The sequence below is a fragment of the Kogia breviceps genome, chromosome X, assembly GCF_026419965.1.
Source record: "Kogia breviceps isolate mKogBre1 chromosome X, mKogBre1 haplotype 1, whole genome shotgun sequence".
NCBI classification, from domain to species: domain Eukaryota; kingdom Metazoa; phylum Chordata; class Mammalia; order Artiodactyla; family Physeteridae; genus Kogia; species Kogia breviceps.
The window spans coordinates 28787638-28811488 of NC_081330.1; the positions used below are offsets into that span (position 1 = coordinate 28787638).

At 44.5% G+C, this 23851-nt stretch overlaps 1 protein-coding gene across 1 annotated transcript in view; it reads right to left on the bottom strand.

Moving 5' to 3' along the window:
• The window catches only part of IL13RA1 (interleukin 13 receptor subunit alpha 1), a 67841-nt gene extending 58455 nt beyond the window's left edge, over nucleotides 1–9386 (bottom strand). Inside the window, exons 1-2 of the mRNA XM_059049687.2 lie at nucleotides 9024–9386; nucleotides 2775–2914 (exon numbers count right to left, since the gene is read on the bottom strand). Of these exons, the coding sequence (XP_058905670.1) occupies nucleotides 2775–2914; nucleotides 9024–9102 (219 nt within the window). The 5' untranslated portion in view covers nucleotides 9103–9386. The remainder of the gene's footprint in view (nucleotides 1–2774; nucleotides 2915–9023) is intronic.
• Between the last annotated feature and the right edge of the window lie 14465 nt (nucleotides 9387–23851).

Consider the following 23851-nt stretch of genomic DNA (forward strand, 5'->3'; position numbering starts at 1 on the left):
TTAATTTATTCACCTAGTAAGACTTGCCTATTTCTTGGCGATGAAAGAGATCTAAAATCTGATGCCAGATCCTTCTTCTAATTGCCAGATTAGACATTGCTAAAACAATGGTGAAGGGCAGCCACTTAAGCTAGTCATGTATTGAATATTTTTTTTTTAAAAGTCATCTATGATTCCATATCTCTCATCTTAATGGTCCTCCAATCTGAAGATTGAAAATGACCTCAAGGATTTACCTCATTTAACAATTTGGGACGGTCAGACGGTCATAAAGGCCCCATAACATGTACAAAAACTATCATAATGCCACTGCTTCAACATGCTTCAAAGCGTATATATACCCCGGTGTGGTCTGGTAACATTAATGCTGCATCCAAAGGACAGAAAGAGGCAAGGAAAACTACTCCTCCCATTGATTCTCAGTCTCAGGATTGTAAACTTCAAAAAGGTCCAGACAGGAAATTCCCCATCACTGACTGGAAAGAATAAACTGTGTTTATCACAACTGCCGCACTGGCAGCCTTCAAAGCTGTCAAATGGCTGGAATAAATGAGCAGGCCTTAGGCAGAGGCCACCCTTTATGGTCTCCATCTGGTCTCTTCAGGGGCAAAACGGAGGGACCAAGATTCAACGATACTATTAGGTTGAACCATATAATATGATCGATAAAGGCAACAATTTCATATGGTTGAATCTAACAACAGTAATAATAATAAAAGCTAACAATTATTGAACACTAACTCTGTGCCAGGTGTATCACAAACATTATCGCCTTTAACAAACACACACCATTCATATGAAGTAGGTACTTTTCCTAGCCTTTCCCCCCAGCATTCTACAAACAAGGAAATGGAGGCTCAGGCTCAGATAGGTTAAATGACTTGCTTAAGGCCACAAAACTTGAAAGGGAAAGAGACAAAATTTCAAACCCAATTCGATCTGATTCCACTGCCTCCTAAAGTTACTTTCAAGTCTAAATTTCTGTAACTATACTGAGGAATTAGCCCCATTTCTAGACAAGCATATCAGCATGTCTGCCTGACTGATCCTTGAGCGTGGTTGATGGGCTAATGAATAAGGACAGGTTAGAAAGATGGTGACCTCTCCTGGGGGTTTCAGTTAGATACTTAGGTGATGCACTAAAGGGTCTTTCCTGGAATTTCTCAAGGCTGAACTACCAAAAGTTGCCACTAAGACTCCAACTGTCTAAGGCCCCTCCTTAGGAACAAGAGGAAGCCAACAGTGTGAAAAGGGGAACTGGCCTACCAGAGTTTCACAGGCTTCTGCATTTGGAGGACCTCTTTTCAAATACAAATATTTCTGACCAGCCTCAATTCCTTACCAATCAACACCTAAACTATAATTAACACCTCTGCAGGAAAGCAGGAAGGCAGATTAGCAAGTTTCCCTCTAGAGGAAGAGCCCATTCCATCCTCACTTCATTAAGTTTCCCATACATTATTTTTGGTGGACCGGCAAGCGAGAGACGTGAGTAGAGCCACACTTTACACAAGAGGAAATGAAGGCTCAGAGAGGTTAAGGAATTCACCCCAGGCCACTGAGCTAGCTGAATGGTGCACTAACTAGTTCTCCGGACTCTTCCTGCCACCAAACTGCTTGAACATGGTGATTCCACAGTTCACTGAGCCAAAGTACTGTCATTAATAACAACTTCTCATTGACCTTCTCAAAATCCGGGACAAATTCAACCCCAAACATCCTCCACCTCCCCCACCCACACATTGAAAGAAGATACGGTCATCCCTCTTACACCCGAGGGGCATTGGTTCCAGGACCCACCACAGACACCAAAATGCATGGATGCTCAAGTCTATATTTAAAATGGTGTAGTGTTTGCATATGACCTAGGCACATCCTCTCCTATGCTTTACATCATCTCTAAATTATTTATAATAGCTAGTGCCATGTAAATGATATGTAAATAGTTTCCAGTACGAGGCATTCAAGTTTTGCTTTTTGGAATTTTCTGGAATTTTTTTTCCCTAATATTTTCCATCTGCAGTTGGCTGAATCCACAGATGCAGAACCCAAGGACCGTATAAAGATATAAAACAGTTCTGAACAGACGACATGATGCTTTGAGGAACCTGTCAATTAGCAGGGGCTACAAACCAATAAGGCTCAAAAGGAACTTCCATTGAATAAGACTACCATAAAGAATCTGAAATTATCCAATCTTAACAAAAATTCACTTAAATCGGCTGCACATCCGACTGAAAAGGCTGAAAGTTTCTCTCATTTTTCCTCAAGCATCAGGGAACTGTCTGGTCAACCCCACCTGCCACTGACATCTTATTTTTTCATTTTCCATATGGCCATTTACTTTTGCGTCACATAGTTCTTACATATCTATCTGTGCATGTGATTAGTGAGATGGTAAATGTGAAAATTCTCTGAGAAATGGAAAGTGTTATATAAATACAAGGTTTCAGGCAGCAACACCAAAACCAATGTTAACATAATTAATTATTCACTGGGTGCCTACAGGAACCAACTTTAACATAATTAATTATTTATTGAATGCCTAGTATTTCCTAAAGGAGTAATAATCTCAATTGCATTTGACTGGCAAATATTTTCTAATGTTCAATTTTGTCAACAGTTGTTTCCATAATTTTCCCAGTTAAAAAATTTGGACACAACTCAAAAATAAAGATCCCACTTTGAAGTAAGATTAGAATTTGGCCTATTCTTAGCTCCAACTCACAGTGTTCACTTTACTTTATCAATGCAATATGTTCCAGAAAACTTACCTTATCCTGTCTGTTGCCAAAATGACTAAAATACTTTAGACTACAATTTGGGCTGGCTCCCTCAGGAGGATTCCATGTCCACGTGACTGTGCAGAGGTTTTCAACAGACACGCTCAAATTCGTCACAGGTGGTTGAGTTTCTGTTCAAACCAAGCACAAGAAATAAATTTATCCACAGCAGCCAGTGTTTTCAGTGGTTAATTTAATCCATTCCTCCAAGTCCTAGAGACCAAGAATCATAAAACTGAGTTATCAAGAGCGAACATTTATTGAGCCAGGCAGCATTCTAAGTACTCTCCACATGTTAATCTCAATCCTCACAACCTTATGAGACAGGGACTCTCAGCCTCATGTAAAGATGAGGCGACCTTATAAGGCACAGGGACATTGAGTCACTGGCCCCATATTCCACGGCCAGTCAATGGCAGAGCTGAGATGCAAACCCAGCAAGTGCGGCTCCCAGGCCGCATTCTTAACCACTTGCTATAGTGTGAACACAGAGGAGAGTATATTCTTAAATGTCCAAGTTTTCCTCCGGTGGGTATTCGGGGTCCCCTACACTGCGCGCCCAGGCGCACTCAGTACAGACAGTTCAATGCCAGCAGTTCTGCGAATGAGTTTAAGCAGCTCATCTTTAATCGTGCTTGCTAATGTGACCTGGCAATTGTTCTTATAACTTTTCCAAAGAAGTACTGAGAAAGAGATCTAACAATCCTGTTGCTCCCCTGACGTCTGACACTAAACAGCTGGAACTGTAGCTTTGACAAATCTGAAGAGGGACGAAAAGAGGAGAAACTGTGAACCAGTGTCTTAAAAAATGTGTTTCATTTTGAGAAAACCCACCACTGTCTCCACCAAATGTTTACTGGCTCTATTATCTTGGACCCAGCTTTAGGATCGGGGACAGGAGTTTTCATGCTTCTGCCAAATGCAGGGAAGTACATATAGAGGCGGGAAAGGAAACATCATTTCAAACTTTCCCGAGAACTTCTCCTGAGGCCAGGACTACCAAAATCGTCCCCTGGAAACTGGATGAGGGCTCCTCTGTCCTATCTTTGCAACTTTTCCGTAAGTCGAAATTTATTCCAAAATAAAGTTTATTAAACTAATTTTAAAAACAATCCCCCCAAATTGTCTAAAGTGGCAAACTTAATCATTATTAATTAAGGACTACAGTTTTATTAATTTATCAATCAGTGGTTCTATTTTATACTCTATGCCAACACTTTGGAGTGCTCTGGGCCTCTTACATAATCTGCAGTATTTATGCCATTACCTTCCTCTTTCACTCAACAAAAAACACCATTTGTCCCAAAACATCAACCCCACAGGCACTAGAGTTGGGATTCCCCGCTAAGTCAGGTTTATACACAGCAGCCTGCACAGGCCCTGAACTCTCAATATTTATTCTGCCTTTCCTAACTCAACTACCATTAGCCTTTCTGAAAGGTAGACCAAAGGCCCAACCGTGGGGAGGAGGAGGCAACAGCAGGCCAAGTCCTGTGGAAGCAGGGAGTTCCTATTGCACTGCATTAAAACCCAGCCAGTGCCAGGAGCACCAAAGGCTCAGGAGACAGTGATTTTAAGTGATTACAGGAGTGCACAGCTATTCCAGTTTGGCCTTTCGAACATCACGTCAATGATATTTTTGAAGACAAATCGTTTATCAGGGATAGAGTCTCTAATGAAAACTTTGCTCCTACTGAAGATTACAATTTACTTTAGGATTATCTCCCTTACTGTGTAGTTTCCAGAAACACACTACAACAAAAGTCCAGGATAGCTGGCTTAGCACTTCCTGACACTCTGCCTTCCCACAAACCTCCCACTCTCACACAAAAATTAAAGCCCTAACAATAAAAATATTACCTATTTATGGTTTGCTTAAACCATACCCCAATTTTCAAGGTAGTCTAAGACCTTTTTAAATCTATTTTTTAACCTCAGTATTTTAATAGAATAACCGGCCCTATTTCCAATCTCTCAAATGGATTTCACTTTCCCCATCTGTTCTAAAGTATCCTTTAGTCAGATCTTCTAACAGGTTTGCATTTTAGGCTACTTGTGGCTATCTGCCATCCTTTTTTTCTTCCCCCTAAGGGTTCCTTCCATTTCTCTAAAGATTTTTCTACTTCCTATACTTTAAAAAGCACACACACTCACAGAAACTTTTTTAAAATTTTTACTTTTTTAACATCTTTATTGGAGTATAATTGCTTTACAGTGGTGTGTTAGTTTCTGCTTTACAACAAAGTGAATCAGCTATACATAAACATATATCCCCATACCTCCTCCCTCTTGCTCTACAATCTCCAAATGTTTAAATATATCTGAATATATGTATGTGGGTATAATACATCCAGACACATACATAAATAAGTGGAGACTGTGCTTCTTGTAAAAGTCTGTAACAGCTCCTCATCTGTAAGACACATCATTTCAGCGTAGTGTAGTGACTAAGAGCACGGACTCTGGAGCCAGACTGCCTGAGCTCATATGCCAGCTCTGCCACTTACTAGCTGGCAAGTTACTTAACATTCGGTGTTTGCATCTATAACATGAGGATGATAATAGTAAACTAATGAAAAAGGGTTATTATGAGGATTAAATGAGTCAATACAGATTTAAAAACTCAGAACAGTGCCTGGCACAGAACAAGTGATATGTAAATGTGTGCTGTCTGCTTTCTTTTTGAAGAGACGAAATAGTTCTAAACAGTTGCTTTGGTTTTCTCTGGAATTGATACGTGTCCATGGCCTTAGAGACACAACAAGCTTCTCTGCCTGATAAGCTTGCCTTAGGCATCTAATTCTAACCATTTCTTAGGGGTTGATCACTGACCAGAAAGGGGAGTGGGAAGGAGAGAGGGACTCAAGTAACTCCTCAACTAAACTTCAAACCTCAAGTGAGTCTGTGTGGTCATCTAGCACAAGATCCCATTCTAATTATGAATTAACATGATCAATGCTGTTTCTAATAATAAGGCATGTTACTTAACTAAAAGTTTTTGCTCTCTCTTGCTCAATCACAGGAGCTGGCAGAAGCATGCATGTTTCAGGAAAAGTCAAGGAAATCACAAGAGTTATACACCAGTCATTCATCTCCTTCCTATACATCTACTCAGTCATCAACCTCTTTCAGAGTTTTTTGCAACACTTTTTTAAAAATAAATTTATGTATGTATGTATTTATTTATTTTGGGCTGCATTGGCTCTTCATTGCTGCGTGGGGGCCTTTCCCTAGTTGCAGTGAGCGGGGGCTTCTCTTGTTGCGGAGCACAGGCTCTAGGTGCGTGGGCTTCAGTGGTTGTGGCGTGTGGGCTCAGTAGTTGTGGCTCGCGGGCTCTAGAGTGCAGGCTCAGTAGTTGTGGCGCATGGGCTTAGTTGCTCCACGGCATGTGGGATCTTCCTGGATCAGGGCTCGAACCCATGTCCCCTGCATTGGCAGGTGGATTCTTAACCACTGCGCCACCAGGGGAGCCCTGCAACACCTCTCTTAATCATCCCGATCACACTAATGTGCTGTGCTAGGCCCCGTGAGCCAGGCAGACGTACAGCAGTAAGGCACGGGCCTGGACAGAAGGCATGCACAACACATCTTTCTAGTGGCCACCTCCAACCCTAGATCCCTGCGTCGCTTCACACTCCAGTGATACCCCACACTCAGTCAAGTCTCCCTGCTGGCTTCTCCTCCAGTGTCATTTCCCTCACGCTGCGCCCCACTCAGCTTCAAGGGCAAATGAAGCCCTTCTGCCTGGACTGATTTTGCCAATGCACCCTCCTGCCAAGCTGGGCTCCTCGCTGAGCACAAAAGGGCACCCTCACCCTTACCTCTGGGCCTCTGTGGCTGCTATTCCCCCCAACTGGGAATAACTTCTCCTCCACCTACTCAAATGTCACCCACCCTAAAAGCCTAGCTCAAATTTTAGCTCTTCCACGACACTCCCAGCCCTCAGTTTCCCCTCTTCTGAATGCCTACAGAACTTATTGTTTGGACTACACAGTCTGCCAACTATAAAGCAAGTCTCCAATACATGATCACTCACTTCATACCAATGGCCTGTACATACTTGCATGGGTGCCCACCAGTCCTACCCTGCTACTCTGGGAGGGGCCCAGCTCCTCTCCCAGCCAAGGACTCCCTTCACTTCTGCAGAGAGAAGCACTGAATACAGTGGTTAGGGGCATGGCCTCTGGAACCAGGCTGCCAGGTTCGGAAGCCTAGCTCCTCCACTCTATCACCTATGAGAGCTCTGGGCCTTGCTGTGCCTCAGCTTCCTCACATACAAAACAGGACTAATAACAGCACCTACAGGAGGGTTTTGTGTAAAAATTAAATGAAATAGTTGAAATGGAAAACTTAGAATGCTGCCCGGCAGAGTAAACACTATATAAATGCTAGTTGTTATTAAGACAGGCCATAATGTGGGCTACCAATCTAAACAGACTCAACTAAGCTGGTAACCTAATCTTTTATAAACACTCAAAAGATTAGCACTGGAAGAGCCCTTAAAACTTATGGAGTTCAACCTCCTGTCACAGATGAGAAAGCTGCTGTACAAGGGAGGGGAATGACAAGCCCTGAAGTCCCACACCTGGGAAATGTCAGACCACTAAAACTCAAGTCCCCTGTTTTTTTTTTCTTTTTCGCCGTGCAATTCTATCAATATTTCCAATGGGAAAAAAGTTTTTCTATTTCTAAGTAACCAAGTTACTAATGAACTTCTGTGACAAAACTGATTAAGTTGGGGGTTGCCAGTATTACTAGAGGGCCAGCTGTTTGTTGTTCCAGGTGCGTGGGGGGAGGAAGTCTGCAGGAGGGAGGGGTTAGAGTAGCACTGTGAAAATCAGGAGACTAATGAGATGGGTGACCCCCTCCCTTCGCTGGACTTCAGCTGCCCCATATGATCCCCCCCAAGTGAACTGGGGGCAACGATTACACAGTATACTCTAAGGTTCTAAGCCAACCTACAGAGCCTGGCTCAGTACTAAAGAAGGCAGGCACTTGAATCACTGACTGTCAAACTTCAAACCTCCCTCAAGTCTCTACTCAAATGCCACCTTTTCAGTGGAGGTCTTCCTACTCCACCCTATTTACAATGGCAAACCCCTTCCCTGCTTTGTTTTTCTCCATAGTACTTATCGCCATCTGACATACCTTATATTTTACTCCCCCCGGCCCCTTCCTCTGACTGCCAACAGCATATAAACTCCAAAGGGCAAGGACTTGACCTGTTTTGCTCACGGCTCCACTCTCTGCCCCTGGAACACTGCCCGGCAAAGAGGAGACTGTGCATACGTTGTGTTGACTGAATCAATAGAGGCCATCGAGGTTTCCTAATCAACATTTCAACTTGGGTTTCAAAGCACAACAGACTGGTTGAAAATGCAATAAACAAAGTGTGGGTGTTTGTGTCAATGTGACAATAAAACCTATCGAATTTGGGGCTAGAATTTGGGGCTACTATCGTCACCAAAAATGTCCAGAAGGCCGCTCATGGCAAAAGCTAGCCGTGAGGAATTCATTAGCCCTCAAATTTTCACAGTAATTCTGGTTGATTAATTTAAATTGCCGCACCAGGGTGAGGGGTATACGAGAACTCTCTGTACTATCTTTGCAACTTTTCTGTCAATCGAAAATTATTCAAAAATATAAAGGTTAATAAAGGAAAAGGAAAAAAAAAAAAGGCATCCACGCGATGCTGCTCCGGGATTCCCACTGGATTTCTTGGACGCCAGAGGTGGCCGCGACCCTCACGTCCTTTTCCTACAGGGACTAAGAGCTTTAGAGGTTCCCTTCGACTCCCACCCCCTCGCTGGACCGGCCGCGCACGAAGCCCCGGCGCGTCCCAGCTCGCCCGGACCTCGCTCGCCGTCCCCGCGGCCTCCCGGCCCCTCATCCCCTCCCGGGGGCACCGGAGACATTCCGGCTCCCGACCCCGCGGCGCTCCGATGCCACGGACTCGTTTCGGCCCCGGGCCCCGGCGCTAGGCTCCTCGGCGCTTCCCGACGGCCGAGGGAAGTGCGGCGACAAGTCGTTCCTACGGCCCCGCCGTCTGGGATCCGGGAAAGCCCGGTCGCTCCGGTTCCCCCACCTCTAGCCGGGCGAGGGAGGCGGCGGCGGCTGCGGGCGCGGGGCGTCGTGAGGACTGCCCCCGGCGCCCACCCCCCGCCGCGGCGGCCCCGGAGCGCCCGTGCTGGCCTCTCGGCCGCGACCCCCGCCGCCCCGGGCCTCGGGGGCCGCACTCACCCGCGGGCGCGGCCACCCCGCCGCCGCCGGCGCAGAGCAGCAGCGCCCACAGCCCGCAAAGCCGCGCCGGCCGCTCCATGCAGTTCCTCGCTCGGAGCCCAGCCTGGCTGCATCCGCGGCAGTCTCCGCCTCCTTCGCTCCCTCTCCCACTTCCCGCTCCGCCGCCCTGGAGGCCCGGGGCCGGCACAGACAGGAAGGGCCGCTCCGCCCACTGGCCGCAGGTAACCCCACGCGGTCAGCGAGGGCAGAGGGGCGGGGCCCCCCCCGCGGCTCCCGCGGCGCGACGCCCGGCCCAGGGGAAGGAGCGTTGGCCTGGGAGTCTGGAGACGAGGCTTTCAATCGTTGGCCTCTGAGCCCTTGTTTCCTAAATTCTGACTCCGGGTTTAGTAAACCCAGGCCAGACCTCACAGGGAGGACTTGGAAGACCAAGGAGGGCACTTGGCGGGAGTGTGCTTTGTCAACGGGACGAAAGGTATGTTTGAAAGCTGGTGAGACATAATGTTGAGTCGAAGAAAAAAAAGAAAAAAAGAAAAATTCTAAATATGAGGGACAGTGCCATACTATGTACTTGGATTTTTCAAAGCTCACAAAGAACTTTCTTCATCTTTCTTTTTGATTGATATATATTGAGAGACGGAAGGTGAGCGGGAAGGATACACATTGAACGCGTTGAAAGTGGGTGACTATGGAGGGTTAATGACGCTGAGGGTGGAGGTAAACGGGAACCCTTTAGTTTCCTGTGCCTGCTGTAATGAGTTACCACAGATTTAGTGACTTAAAACAACCCAGCTGTATTATATTAGAGTTCTGGAAGTCAGAAGTCTCACTGGGCCAAAATCTAGGTGTAGGCGGAGCTGCGTTCCTTCTGGAGGTTCTAAGGGAGAATCTATTTCCTTGCCTTTTCCAGCTTCTAGAGACTGCCTACATTCCTTGGCTCGTTCCTGTACCACTCAGACCTCTGCTTCCCTGGTCACATACTCTGACCTTCCTGCCTTCCTTTTACATTTATAAAAACCCTTGTGATTTGATTGGACCTACCAGATATAGAGAAGGAACTAGTGGTTGGGGGGGGCATAAAGGGGTGGGGGAGTGGGAGGTACAAACTACTGGGTGTAGATAGGCTATAAGGATGTATTCTACTACACGGGGAGTATAGCCAATATTCTGTAATAGCTGCAAACGGAGTGTAACCTTTTTAAATTGTGTACAAATTTTTAAAAATTGGGGGGTGGGGAATTTCCCCGGTGGTCCGGTGGTAGAGTCTGCCTTCCAGTGCCCGGGACTCAAGTTCGATCCCTGGTCGGGGAACTAAGATGCCACATGCCTACAGGGCAACTAAGCCTGCGCTCCACAACTACTGAGTTCAAGCACCTCAACTAGAGAGAAGCCCGTGTGCACGGCGAAGATCCTTCATGCCACAACTAAGACCTGATGCAGACAAAAATTAATTTAAAAAAAAAATTTAGGAAAAAAAATAGATTTGGACCTACCAGATAATCCATGATAATCTCCCTATCTCAAAATCCTTGATTAATAACTAATAAGAACCTACTGTAGGGCTTCCCTGGTGGCGCAGTGGTTGAGAATCCGCCTGCCGATGCAGGAGACACGGGTTCGTGCCCTGGTCCGGGAAGATCCCACATGCCGTGGAGCAACTAAGCCCGTGAGCCATGGCCGCTAGGCCTGTGCGTCCGGAGCCTGTGCTCCGCAACGGGAGAGGCTACAACAGCACAACAGTGAGAGGCCCGCATACCGCAAAAAAAAAAAAGAACCTACTGTATAGCACAGGGAACTCTACTCAATACTCTGTAATAACCTATATGGGAAAAGAATCTTAAAAAGAATGGATATACGTATATGTATAACTGATTCACTTTGCTGTACACCTGAAACTAACACAACATTGTAAATCAGCTATACTCCAATAAAAATGAATTTTGAAAAATCCTTGATTTAATCAAACCTGTAACGTCACTTGTGCCATATAAGGTAACAAACATATTCACAGTTGTTTGGGATTAGGTCATGTACACCATTGGGGGGGGATTATTCTGGCACTATCCCCCCCAAAAAAAGTGTCATGTCTGGATGGATAATGAGACCCACTACCCACTAACTAGGGTGTATTTTGGTTGAATTAAGCCAATGGACACACCTGAAATCCTTTGCAAAAAATATAGCAATAAAATTGCGGATAATACACCTAGTCTATACCCTACTCAAAGAGCCTGGGGATGTTTAACCTATCCGAAACAAAAGCCTCACTCTTGGAACTAAGGCCCTCAAGTTCAATAAATATTATTGTCCTTCGAGAAACTGCAGTAGACACTCATTAAAAGCAGGCCCTGCCAACAAAGAGCTGCAGCCAGTGTGAGGGGCGATCATAAGGGCAAGAACAGGGAACTGTGGGACACAAAGAAGGGACAACCTATGGGAGGGCAGAGGCAGGAGAGGCTTCCAGAAGGCAGGCCTGCCCGTGCTGAATTTTGAGATATTGAGTCTTGCACTCCAAAGTTCAGAATGAATCCTTGCCTGTGTACATTACTGAACAAAATAATGTTTATGAAAGCACTGTGTAAACTATCGAAACCAACAGAACTGAGAGAGATTATTATTTCTAAATCGCCCCACAAATAGGCTAGCCACTCTCTAACCTGAGATCTCCCCTTCCCCATCACCACACACATATACTTGTTGACATTTGCTATAAACATTATACAATAAGTTTATAATAATGTTTCCAAAATGATTATGTCATCTGCCTTTTAAGAAGTCTCCAGTTGGAACAGGAGCCCCTGGGGACTGGCTGAGTGCCATTGTGGGCACTGCCTGGCATAGACTGAGCAAGTCCTTAATGAAATGAACGGTAATGGCTGCAAACGATTAGAAAAATAAGAGTCACGACTTGTCATTAGCCTTCAGAAAAGGCCCTGAAAGTGTGCACATTGTGAGGAAAAAAACCCAAACGTGGTGGCATGGCCTCGACAGTCCTGGCCTGCTGTCATGGGTAAGACTCTTATCGTCAGTTCCATTTCCTCTAGACCCTAAACGTCATGCAACATTTGAAAAAATAAATTTTTTTTGTAGGGCTAGGTGAGGGTTAGGAATGCTGTTTCTTCAGCATCAAACTTTTATTTGTAATCTCTGTGTACTTTTACTCAAAGAACATCTTGATTGAGTTAGGCCACTGCCCCCACGTGCAAGAAGATGAAGGCAAATGCAAGGCTTTCCAGGAACTGCAATTTAAAAAGAGCTGTCATTTTGGCTTTGTGTAATCAAAGTCCTGATGAGTCAACATCAAGTTTAGCTTTAACCTTTAATCCACTGAGCCCTGATGACTTGGGTGTGAGATTCCCAGTTGCAGTTCTTTTCGCTTTGGCTGGTCGTGGCTTGAGTTCTGGGCTGACTGGTACATCCAGTTGGCTTTCTTGATCTTTACCCTTCTCACTAAGGCTTTCTTCTTTTCTGTAAATGCAGTTAGAAAGGGGCAGAAACAAGAAAGTATCTGGGGGGAGAGAATGATGTCCCTCTTTCCAAAGTCAGATCTCCTTCCAGCCAGCTAGAGGCCCCCTGCTGAGTTCATAAAGGACACAGACCCGGGCGTCCCTCATGGTGCAGTGCTTAAGAATCCGCCTGCCAATGCAGGGGACACGGGTTCAAGCCCTGCTCCGGGAAGATCCCACATGCCGCGGAGCAACTAAGCCCGTGCGCCACAACTACTGAGCCTGCGCTCTAGAGGCCACGAGCCACGACTACTGAGCCCACGTGCTACAACTACTGAAGCCCGCACACCTAGAGCCCGTGCTCTGCAGCAAGAGAAGCCACCACAGTGAGAAGCCCGTGCACTGCAATGAAGAGTAACCCCCGCTCGCCGCAACTAGAGAAAGCCCGCACGCAGCAACGAAGACCCAATGCAGCCAAAAATAAATACAATTTAAGAAAAAAAAGGACACAGACCCCAGCACAGACCAAGGGCTTAGTCAAGAATTCTGGCTCCTTAGGCGAAAATCTCACAAAAGGTCTTCTACATTTTACTAAGCGAAACCAGAACAGACCCTCAGCACCACTGCAATGCAAAGAAAAAAGGGAAGTAGCAAACAGGGAATTTCCCTCCTGACACTAGAGATGGTTCCCAAACAGGGGCGATTTTGCCTCTACGGGAGAAGCAATGTCTGGAGATATTTTTGGCGGTCACAACTTGAGGGATCTAGTGGGTAGAGGCCAAGGATGCTGTGAAACATCCAACAATGCACAGGATGGTCCCCCAGAACAGACTTGCCCGGCACAAAATGACAATAATTGAGAAATTCTGAGCTAACGTACTTTTGTACTTTATCCCTACACAGCCACTGTCCTCATGCCCACCAAAAATCAGTGAGAGATTAATGCTAAAACTTATCCTTGACACCTCCCTTCCCTGTATCTAGTGTACATAGCCTTCCCTCCCCACCAATTAGCCATGAGGTCACTTACATGGGAAAACATCTCTCAGATCTACTCTTTCCCCCTCCTCACCTCCACTGTTCTGTTCAGGTCCTTATCATATTGCCCTTATAGATCACGATGGTCTTCAAATCCACCCTCCAGGAGACAGACCTTCCCAATGTGAAAATCTGACCATTTCACTCCCAGCTTAAACTTCTTCAGTGACACCCCCTCCCCTCAAATGCCACAAAAGGCAGTCCCAACTCCTTTGCCTGCAGGCTTGTTTCTTCGTGACATTCCCCAAACTCTTCCCAGTTTTATGTCCAGCCAGGCCCCCCAAGTCACTGGGAGCTCTAGCCGGCCTAGCTGCTGGCCACCTTCAGGCTGAATGTCCCTTGCGGGCAATTTTGTTTGCTTCACATCATGTTTGTATTTATTTAGATGTAGATGCCAGAAATGAAGAAAAAAATAATAAACAGGCGATTTTGCATAACACCCCAGATCTTTAGCTTCTCTTAAGAAACCAGAAGTTCTGGTAACACTGGGCCTGCGTTTCACTGTGCCAGCTGTCAGAGGGCGCTAAACAGGGCTGCCACCTCATCAAGAGGGCACTTGCCTCCTGTCTGCACAGGCCCTAAGCTCCCTGGCCTGGTCTACTTCCCTTACTTACTACTTGTTTGTCACCTCTGGTATTTTCTCACTACAGATCTTTCCTCTTGCTGTTCTGTTGCCCAGAAAGCTTTTCCATTCTTCAAATGTCACTTATGTTTTTAGCTTCTTTAACCCCCCAATGCAAAATACTTTACTCCCTCTTATATGTGTGTCCATAACACTTGACAGATTCCTCTACCATAGCAAATAATACAGAGGTTTGTGTGCATGTCAATTTCTGTCACTGGATTTACGTTCCTGGAGGCTGGAGACTCTGTCCAGGGTGACTCCAGGATTTCCACCTAGGAGGAGCTTAGGGCCAGCAATCTGATTGGAGGCCATGTGTACAGCATGCAAGCACACTGCTCTGACTTAGGTTATAAGTCTATTTGGGGTGGCTGTAGGGAAAGCAGCGTCTGGCACCACAGAGAATATGAAGATGAATGTAACATGATCAGCCCGGATTTAATTGACTTAAAGATTCTTGCTCTTCAGCAAGTGCTTTTCTTCTAGAAGTTTCACAGGGTGCACTCAAGGAAGTGCTGTTTGCACAAGAGGCCTGTGACAGGACTGTGGCCATTCCTCACACAGGCCAAGCGCACTCCTGCCTCAGGGCCTTTGCCCTGCCTATTTCCGCTGCTACTTGCCCCACTCCCTCACCTCATTCAGATAGCTCATTGAGGCCTGCTCTGGCCGCCTCATCGAAAATTGCAAACCCCATCAACACTCCCCATCTCCCTTCCTGGGTCACTCTGTCTAACACTAGAATGTAAGCTTCAGGAGGGCAGGGAATTTTTTCTGATTTTTTTTCCCCCAGCTGTATCCCCAGCACTCAGAACCGTACCTAACACATAGTACATACTCAATAAATATGTTTGAGTGAATGAATAAGCTACACTTTGATAGGTGCTATGAGGGATACCAACCAACCAACCAACCAACCAACCAACAAAAGACAACAGTTCTTGCTGTTGCCCTTGGGAAACTTCCAGCCTAAGTATGGAAAGGTATATAAAACAATTAGAGGAAATGGAACAAACAAACACAAATGGCAAAAATGCTCTTTTGTGGTACAGGTTTCAGAGAAAGGCAAGACAGACCAGTATGGTTGGAATTGCTTTTGAAGGCTTCTTGGAGTAGATGGGAGTTGAACTAGACCTTGAAGGATGACCAGAACTTAGGGAAAGGGGTGGAGGGAAAGGGAGGGAGGGAGAGGGAGGGGGAGGTAGGGACAGAGAGCGCATAAGCGACCATCAGTCAGCTTAAGGCTAGATCTCAGAAGTAATAAGGAGACTTTTACCAGCAAGGTGGTGACATACATAATAAAAGTGGTGTTTAGGAGATCTGGTTGTCTAAGAGGAATCATCAAGACCTCCTTAGTTCTTGCCCAGAGGGAAGAAGGCTAGGGAAAGACTATTTGAGGCTTGGCAGTCAGGGACAGGGTCAGCCTCTAGGCAAACTGCGGGCTCCACCATCAGACCCCCGGGGCTGTGAGGCCAATTCTTCCCTGGGCCAAACAACTTGGGCTCTGTGTTGCAAAGAGCATACCCCTGGGGCCTGGCACCCCTACTCTCTCTCTCTCTCTCTCCCCTTGAGAGCATTCAATATCCCTTTCAGGGACTCTGTGGCCTCACTCCCTTCAGACCGCAAACCCTCCCTCTACGGAGCTGGCCCCGTTCTGCTTTCCCGAACTTTGGAGGAATGGCCTCTGTGCCTTGTCGGGAATCTGGGGCTCCTCCTTTGGCCTCAGGTTGGGGTGCTGTCGTTGGGGCTACTACCCCAGCGTCTCAGCCAGGATTCCTGCAACCTTCTCACTGTACCCTCTCCACCCTGGATGTAAGACCCTATTTAGGTCCTGGCCCCTTCCCTGGCCCAGGCAGGACCAATCTTTGCACACCGCCAAGCGCCAGCCTTCAACAGTCCCATCTGTGCTGGCGCCTCACCACTCAGGACTCTTCAGTTTAAAGATTCAGATGCATCATTTGCATGTTAGTTGCCTGCATCTTTTTGTCCTGAAAAGTCTCCCATTGTTTGTCTTGAATGTGTAGGGTAGTTACTATTTACATTTGAACAGAGAACCCTCCAGTCCCTCTTGCCTCAATCTGCGGTGCCTACCACAGGACTGGCTAAGGAATCAATGTTAGAATTTACACATCCCCAGAGGTCACTTTGCCTACCTGGCTGTTGCACAGTTCCCTCTGAGGGACTGAGGCCTCACTTTTCACTTGGAAAACACCAGGCTTGGGGGAGGGCGGGGGGGGGCAGCAAAACCCATTTCGATTTAGTTCCTGAATTATGCCATATCGCCCACAGCCCTTTACCTGGATTGCCCTTTCTGACTGGGCTGCTTAGAGCAGGATGACTGCAGCACGACCATGTAGTGGGTAGCATTCCTGGAGCTGGGCCATGGCTGTGTGCATTCGGGGCCATCCTCCCCTTCTCAGCCACGGAGGGAAAGGCCAGAACTTAACTTCTCTGAACCCTCGCTTCCCAGGATGGTACCAAGCCTTGCGGATTTGATGAGGCTTGCTTTATGACACAATGCATACTTCATTTTTGTAAGTGTTTCATGAGTGTGTGAGGAACAATTCTCCAGTTATTGGGCCAAATGTTCTACATGTGTCCATTATATCCAGTTTGTGGATTGTGTTGGTCAAATCCATGTACTTGTTGAGTTTTTTTTTTTCCTGTTGGACCTATCAGTAACTGAGACGTGTTAAAATCTCCCACCATTGGGCTTCCCTGGTGGCGCAGTGGTTGAGAATCCGCCTGCCGATGCAGGGGACACGGGTTCGTGCCCCGGTCCGGGAAAATCCCACATGCCGCGGAGCGGCTGGGCCCGTGAGCCATGGCCGCTGAGCCTGTGCGTCCGGAGCCTGTGCTCCGCAACGGGAGAGGCCACAACAGTGAGAGGCCCGCGTACCACAAAAAAAAAAAACAAAAAAAACAAACAAACAAACAAAAATCTCCCACCATCGTAGTATCATGGTGGATCTGTCAAGTTCTCCTTATAATTCTGTTGATTTTTGCTTTATATATATGTATTTTTGAGGCTATTTCATCAGATGCATGCAAATCTAGAACTGTTATAGCTTCATAGTAAACCAAGTCATTAATTATTATGAAGTAACTTTCATTAATCTATGAATGCTTTTGGCCTCAGGGTCTATTCTGACTAATATTAGTATAACTTCGTAAGCTTTCTTGTGGTCAGTAGTATGTGCCTCGTACGTTTTCCCCGCATCCTTACTTTCCTGTCCCTGCTATTATGTTCTAGATGTGCTCTTGGAAACAACATATAGTGCAAATTTGTTTCTTTTCTATTCGATAGTCAATCATTGTCTTTTTTTTAATAGATCTTTATTGGAGTATAATTGCTTCACAATACTGTGTTAGTTTCTGTTGCACAACAAAGCAAATCAGCCATATGCATACACATGTCCCCATATCCAGTCCCTCTTGTGTCTCCCTCCCACCCTCCCTATCCCACCTCTCTAGGTGGTCACAAAGCACCGAGCTGATCTCCCTGTGCTATGCGGCTGCTTCCCACCAGCCAACTATTTTATATTCGGTAGTGTATATATGTCGATGCTACTCTCACTTCGCCCCAGCTTCGCCCTCCAACCCCATGTCCTCAAGTCCATTTTCTATGTCTACCTCTTTATTCCTGCCTTGCAACTAGGTTCATCAGTACCATTTTTTTTTAGATTCCATATACATGCATTAGTAGACGGTATTTGTTTTTGTCTTTCTGACTTACTTCACTCTGTATGACAGACTCTAGGTCCATCCACCTCACTACAAATAACTCAATTTCATTACTTTTTATGGCTAACTAATATTCCATTGTATATATGTGCCACATCTTCTTTATCCATTCATCTGTCAATGGACACTTAGGTCACTTCCATGTCCTGGCTATTGTAAATAGTGCTGCAACGAACATTGCGGTACATGTCTCTTTTTTAAAAAAATATTTATTTATTTATTTATTTATTTATTTTGGCTGAGTTGGGTCTTCATTGCTGTGTGTGGGCTTTCTCCAGTTGTGGCGAGCGGGGGCTACTCTTCAAAGCGGTGCGTGGGCTTCTCACTACAGTGGCTTCTCTTGTTGAGGAGCATGCACTCTAAGTGCAAAGGCTCAGTAGTTGTGGCACATGGGCTCAGTAGTTGTGGCTCACAGGCTGTAGATGCAGGCTCAGTAGTTGTGGCGCATGGGCTTAGTTGCTCCGCGGCATGTGGGATCTTCCTGGACCAGGGCTTGAACCCGTGTCCCCTGCATTGGCAGATGGATTCTTAACCACTGAGCCACCAGGGAAGCCCCCATGTCTCTTTTTGACTTATGGTTTTCTCAAGGTATATGCCCAGTAGTGGGATTGCTGGGTCAGATGGTAGTTCTATTTTTAGTTTTTTAAGGAACCTCCATACTGTTTTCCATAGTGGCTGTATCAATTTACATTCCCACCAACAGGGCAAAAAGGTTCCCTTTTCTCCACACCCTCTCCAGCATTTATTGTTTCTAGATTTTTTGATAATGGCCATTCTGACCAGCGTGAAGTGATACCTCATTGTAGTTTTGATTTGCATTTTCCTAATAATTAGTGATGTTGAGCATCTTTTCATGTACCTCTTGGCCATCTGAATATCTTCCTTGGTGAAGTGTCTATTTTGGTCTTCCACCCATTTTTTAACTGGATTGTTTGTTTTTTTGATACTGGGCTCCATGATCTGTTTGTATATTTTGGAGATTAATCCTTTGTCTGTTGTTTCATTTGCAAATATTTTTTCCCATTCTGAGGGTTGTCTTTTTGTCTTGTTTATGGTTTCCTTTGCTGTGCAAAAGCTTTTAAGTTTAAGTCCCATTTGTTTATTTTTGTTTTTATTTCCGTTACCCTAGGAGGTGAGTCCAGAAAGATCTTGCCGTGGTTTATGTCAAAGAGTGTTTCTCCTATGTTTTCCTCTAAGAATTTTATGATGTCTGGTCTTATATTTAAGTCTTTAATCTATTTGGAGTTTATTTTTGTGTATGGTGTTACCTAGTGTTCTAATTTAATTCTTTTACATGTAGCTGCCCAGTTTTCCCAGCACGACTTATTGAAGAGGCTGTCTTTTCTCCACTGTATGGAGAGAAGAAACACACACTGTATGTTCTTGCCTCCTTTGTCATAAATTAGGTACCCACTTTGTGTTGTTTTATCTCTGGGATTTCTATCCGGTTCCATTGATCTATATTTCTGTTTTTGTGCCAGTACCATACTGTCTTGATTACTGCAGCTTTGTGGTATAGTTTGAAATCGGGGCACCTGACTCCTCCAACTCCGCTTTTCTGTCTCAAGATTGTTTTGGCTATTCGGGGTCTTTTGTACTTCCATACGAACTATAACATTTTTTATTCTAATTCTGTAAAGTATGCCATTGGTAGTTTGATAGGAATTGCATTGAATCTGTAGATTGCTTTGGGTACTATAGTCATTTTCACAATATTGATTCTTCCAATCCAAGAACATGGTATATATCTCTCCATCCATTTGTTTCATCTTTAATTTCTTTCATCAGTGTCTTATAGTTTTCTGCATACAGGTCTTTTGTCTCCCTAGGTAGGTTTATTCCTAGGTATTTTATTCTTTTTGTTGCAATGGTAAATGGGAGTGCTTCCTTAATTTCTCTTTCTGATTTTTCTTTGTTGGTGTATATGAATTCCAGAGATTTCTCTGCATTAATTTTGCATCCTGCAACCTTACCAAATTCTTTGATTATTTCTAGTAGTTTTCTGGTGGCATCTTTAGGATTTTCTACATATAGTATCATGTCATCTGCAAAGAGTGACAGTTTTACTTCTTCTTTTCCAATTTGTATTCCTTTTATTTCTTTTTCTTCTCTGATTGCCATGGCTAGGACTTCCAAAACTATGTTGAATAAGAGTGGTGATGGGCTTCCCTGGTGGTGCAGTGGTTAAGAATCCACCTGCCAATGCAGGGGACACAGGTTCGGGCCCTGCTCTGGGAAGATCGCACATGCTGCTGAGCAACTAAGCCCATGCGCCACAACTACTGAGCCTGCATGCTAGAGCCCACAAGCCACAACTACTGAGCCCGAGTGCCACAACTACTGAAGACTGCACGCCTAGAGCCCATGCTCTGCAACAAGAGAAGCCACCCAATGAGAAGCCTGCGCACCACAAGGAAGAGTAGCCCCCACCCGCCGCAACTAAAGAAAAGCCCACACGCAGCAGCAAAGACCGAACGCAGCCAAAAATAAAAGAGTGGCAAAAGTGGACATCCTTGTCTTGTTCCTGATCTTAGTAGAAATGATTTCAGATTTTCACCATTGAGTATGATGCTTGCTGTGTGTTTGTCATATATGGCCTTTATTATGTTGAGGTAGGTTCCCTCTATGCCCATTTTCTGGAGAATTTTTATCATAAATGGGTGTTGGATTTTGTCGAAAGCTTTTTCTGCATCTATTGAGATGATCATATGGTTTTTATTCCTTAATTTGTTAATGTGGTGTATCACATTGATTGATTTGCATATATTGAAGAATCCTTGCATCCCTGGGGTAAATCCCACTTGATCATGGTGTATGATCCTTTTAATGTGCTGTTGGATTCTGTTTGCTAGTAGTTTGTCCAGGATTTTTGCATCTATGTTCATCAGTGATACTGGTCTATAATTCTCTTTTTCTGTGATATCTTTTTTCTGGTTTTGGCATCAGGGTGATGGTGGCTTCGTAGAATGAATTTGAGAGTGTTTCTCCCTCTGCAATTTTTTAAAAATTTATTTTATTTTTATTTATTTATTTTTTGCAGTATGCGGGCCTCTCACCATTGTGGCCTCTCCCATTGTGGAGCACAGGTTCTGGATGTGCAGGCTCAGCAGCCATGGCTCACGGGCCCAGCCGCTCTGTGGCATGTGGGATCCTCCTGGACCAGGGCACGAACCCATGTCCCCTGCACTGGCAGGCGGACTCTCAATCACTGCGCCACCAGGGAAGCCCATCTCCCTCTGCAGTTTTTTGGAAGAGTTTGAGAAGGACCAGTGTTAGCTCTTCTCTAAATATTTGATAGAATTCCCCTGTGAAGCCATGTGGTCCTGGACTTTTGTTTGTTGGAAGATTTTTAATTTCATTGCTTGTGATAGGTCTGTTTATATTTTCTAATTCTTCCTGGTTCTGTCTTGGAAAATTGTACCTTTCCAATAATTTGTCCATTTCTTCGTGGTTGTCCACTTTATTGGCATAGAGTTGCTTGTAGTAATCTCTCATGATCCTTTGTATTTCTGCAGTGTCAGTTGTTACTTCTCCTTTTTCATTTCTAATTCTGTTGATTTGAGTCTTCTCCCTTTCTTTCTTGATGAGTCTGGCTAAGGGTTTATCAGTTTTGTTTGTCTTCTCAAAGAACCAGCTTTTAGTTTTATTGATCTTTGCTATTGTTTCCTTCATTTATTTTTCATTTATTTCTGCTCTGATCTTTATGATTTCTTTCCTTCTACCGACTTTGGATTTTCTTTGTTCTTCTTTCTCTAGTTGTTTTAAGTGTAGGGTTTGATTGTTTATTTGAGATTTTTCTTGTTTCTTGAGGTGAGATTGAATTGCTGTAAACTTCCCTCTTAGAACTGCTTTTGCTGCATCCCATAGGTCTTGGGTCATCGTGTTTTCACTGTCATTTGTTTCTATGTATTTTTTTACTTCTTCTTTGATTTCTTCAGCGATCTCTTGGTTATTTAGTAGTGCACTGTTTAGCCTCCGTGTATTTGTGTTTTTTACAGTTTTTTTTCCTGTAATTGATTTCCAATCTCATAGCATTGTGGTCAGAACATCTTGGGTCATAAATCAAACCTCAGAAAATTTAAGAAAATTGAAATCATATCAGTCTTGTCTTTTAATTGCACAGTTTAGTTCTAGTATGTTTATACTTATTTCTACCATCTGATTTTGTGCTTTCTGTTTGTCCCTTTTTTCCTGTTTCTTTTTATCCTCTCCTCTTTTGACTTCTTTTAAATGTTGTGTGCGTATGTGGGGGGTTGTTCTTTCATTGCAAGAGCATGTTTTATTTTTCATAAAATATTCATAATAATACTGCCTGCCACAGGTTTTGTTGTAAGGATTAAATGAGATGAAGAAACTCACATAAAATATTTATCCAGTGCCTAACACATAGTAAGCACTACTAAATGGGGACTTTTATTAGAAGTTCTAGTACTCTTTCATATTTAGGGTTCCCTTGTCTCCCATGGTTCCGCTTCTGTTGTTCTCCTTTCTGCTGACAATATTCCATTTGTTCTCAGTCCCTTTTCTTTCATTTCTCCTTTCCTGCCATTTGATTTCCTGTTTCTGCTCACCCTTTCATCCCCAAGCCAGCTCCATGTGCAAGCTGCAGTGGTGAAGCCCCATGGGGAAGAGAGTCAGCGTGGAGGGGCTCTGTGGCACAGCAGGGGCAGGAGGAGAGACAGTGATGCCTTGTCCACTGATTCCCATTCCACAAGGTGACAAAGGTACTGCCCAACATGCGGTCGAATCTGTGTGTCACTCTTGGCTGACCATGGTGAAACTGGATCAGCTGCGATCATCAGTTTCTGTGAAATGGGTATAAGGCCAGAGAGCTCACCAGCTAGGATACAGTTTAATTCCTTTGCACCTGTGCCTAGAGAGGATGGCCAGATCCTCGCTGTCTGCTCTCAAGAAGGAGTCCTGCTTTGGGACAGTGGGTGTCACCTCACTAGGAATTTGCATACGTACTAACCAGAGCCTGGAAAGAGGAAGCATTTATACTCAAACACATTGCGGTCAGAGGAAAATTTTGTCACCATTGTTGTGACAGAACTGCAACTAAATTTAGCAAGCTACATACTTTGTGTGTGTGTACGTGTGATGCTTGGAGAAAGCAACACATTATGTTTCCCAAAAGCAAAAACTCCCCAGACCAAAAAGAAAGCCCTCTTCTCATCTTGTATTTGATTGCCATGATGATTCCTTACTCCACCTACTTCAGATCTTTACTTTTTCTGTGTTTTTGTAGCATGACATTCTTCCAAGAGAGATTATGTCACCAGAGGAACATTGGAACTTGGTTGAGTTTTGGGTATTTTTCGGCTTTCTGGTGGTTTCTGTACTTGGATTGAAATAAGCAGAGGTGTTGATCATCCATATTTTGAATGGGCCTTATGGAAATATGAGAGTCTAATCTTTTGATGGCAATTCAGCATATACTTTTATTCTTCACAATAAACTTTAAATAGATGCTGTTTGTATTTTTTGAAATTTCTTTATTACAAAAGTGCAATTTCAACTTACAATGTAAATGAAATGCAGTACATCCCTGTCAGCATACACAGTAACAAAATGCCTCTCTGTGATTCAGATGTTCTAAAAAAATCAAACTATATATAATGTATTGTATCTATCTTCATCAAAGAGAATGCTACTGCCAGCATGGAAACAGGAACAGTTTAATTTCTTGCAATCCACAGAAAAGGTCTGGAGGAGAAGGTGAGATAAACATATGCTGGAGACAGGGGTGCAGAGTGAAACACAACAAGGAAGGTGAGAGAGTTCTAGGATAAAGTGGGAAAAGGAATGAAGGTCAGAGAGAGAGACAGAGAGATTGGAAATGGGAAAAAAGGTCTTCCAATTTTAGTAGTCAGGTAAATATTTGATTGATTCATTCATTGATTTTTTGAATTTAATTTATTTTTTTATAAGCAGGTTCTTATTAGTTATCAATTTCATACATATTAGTGTATATGTGTCAATCC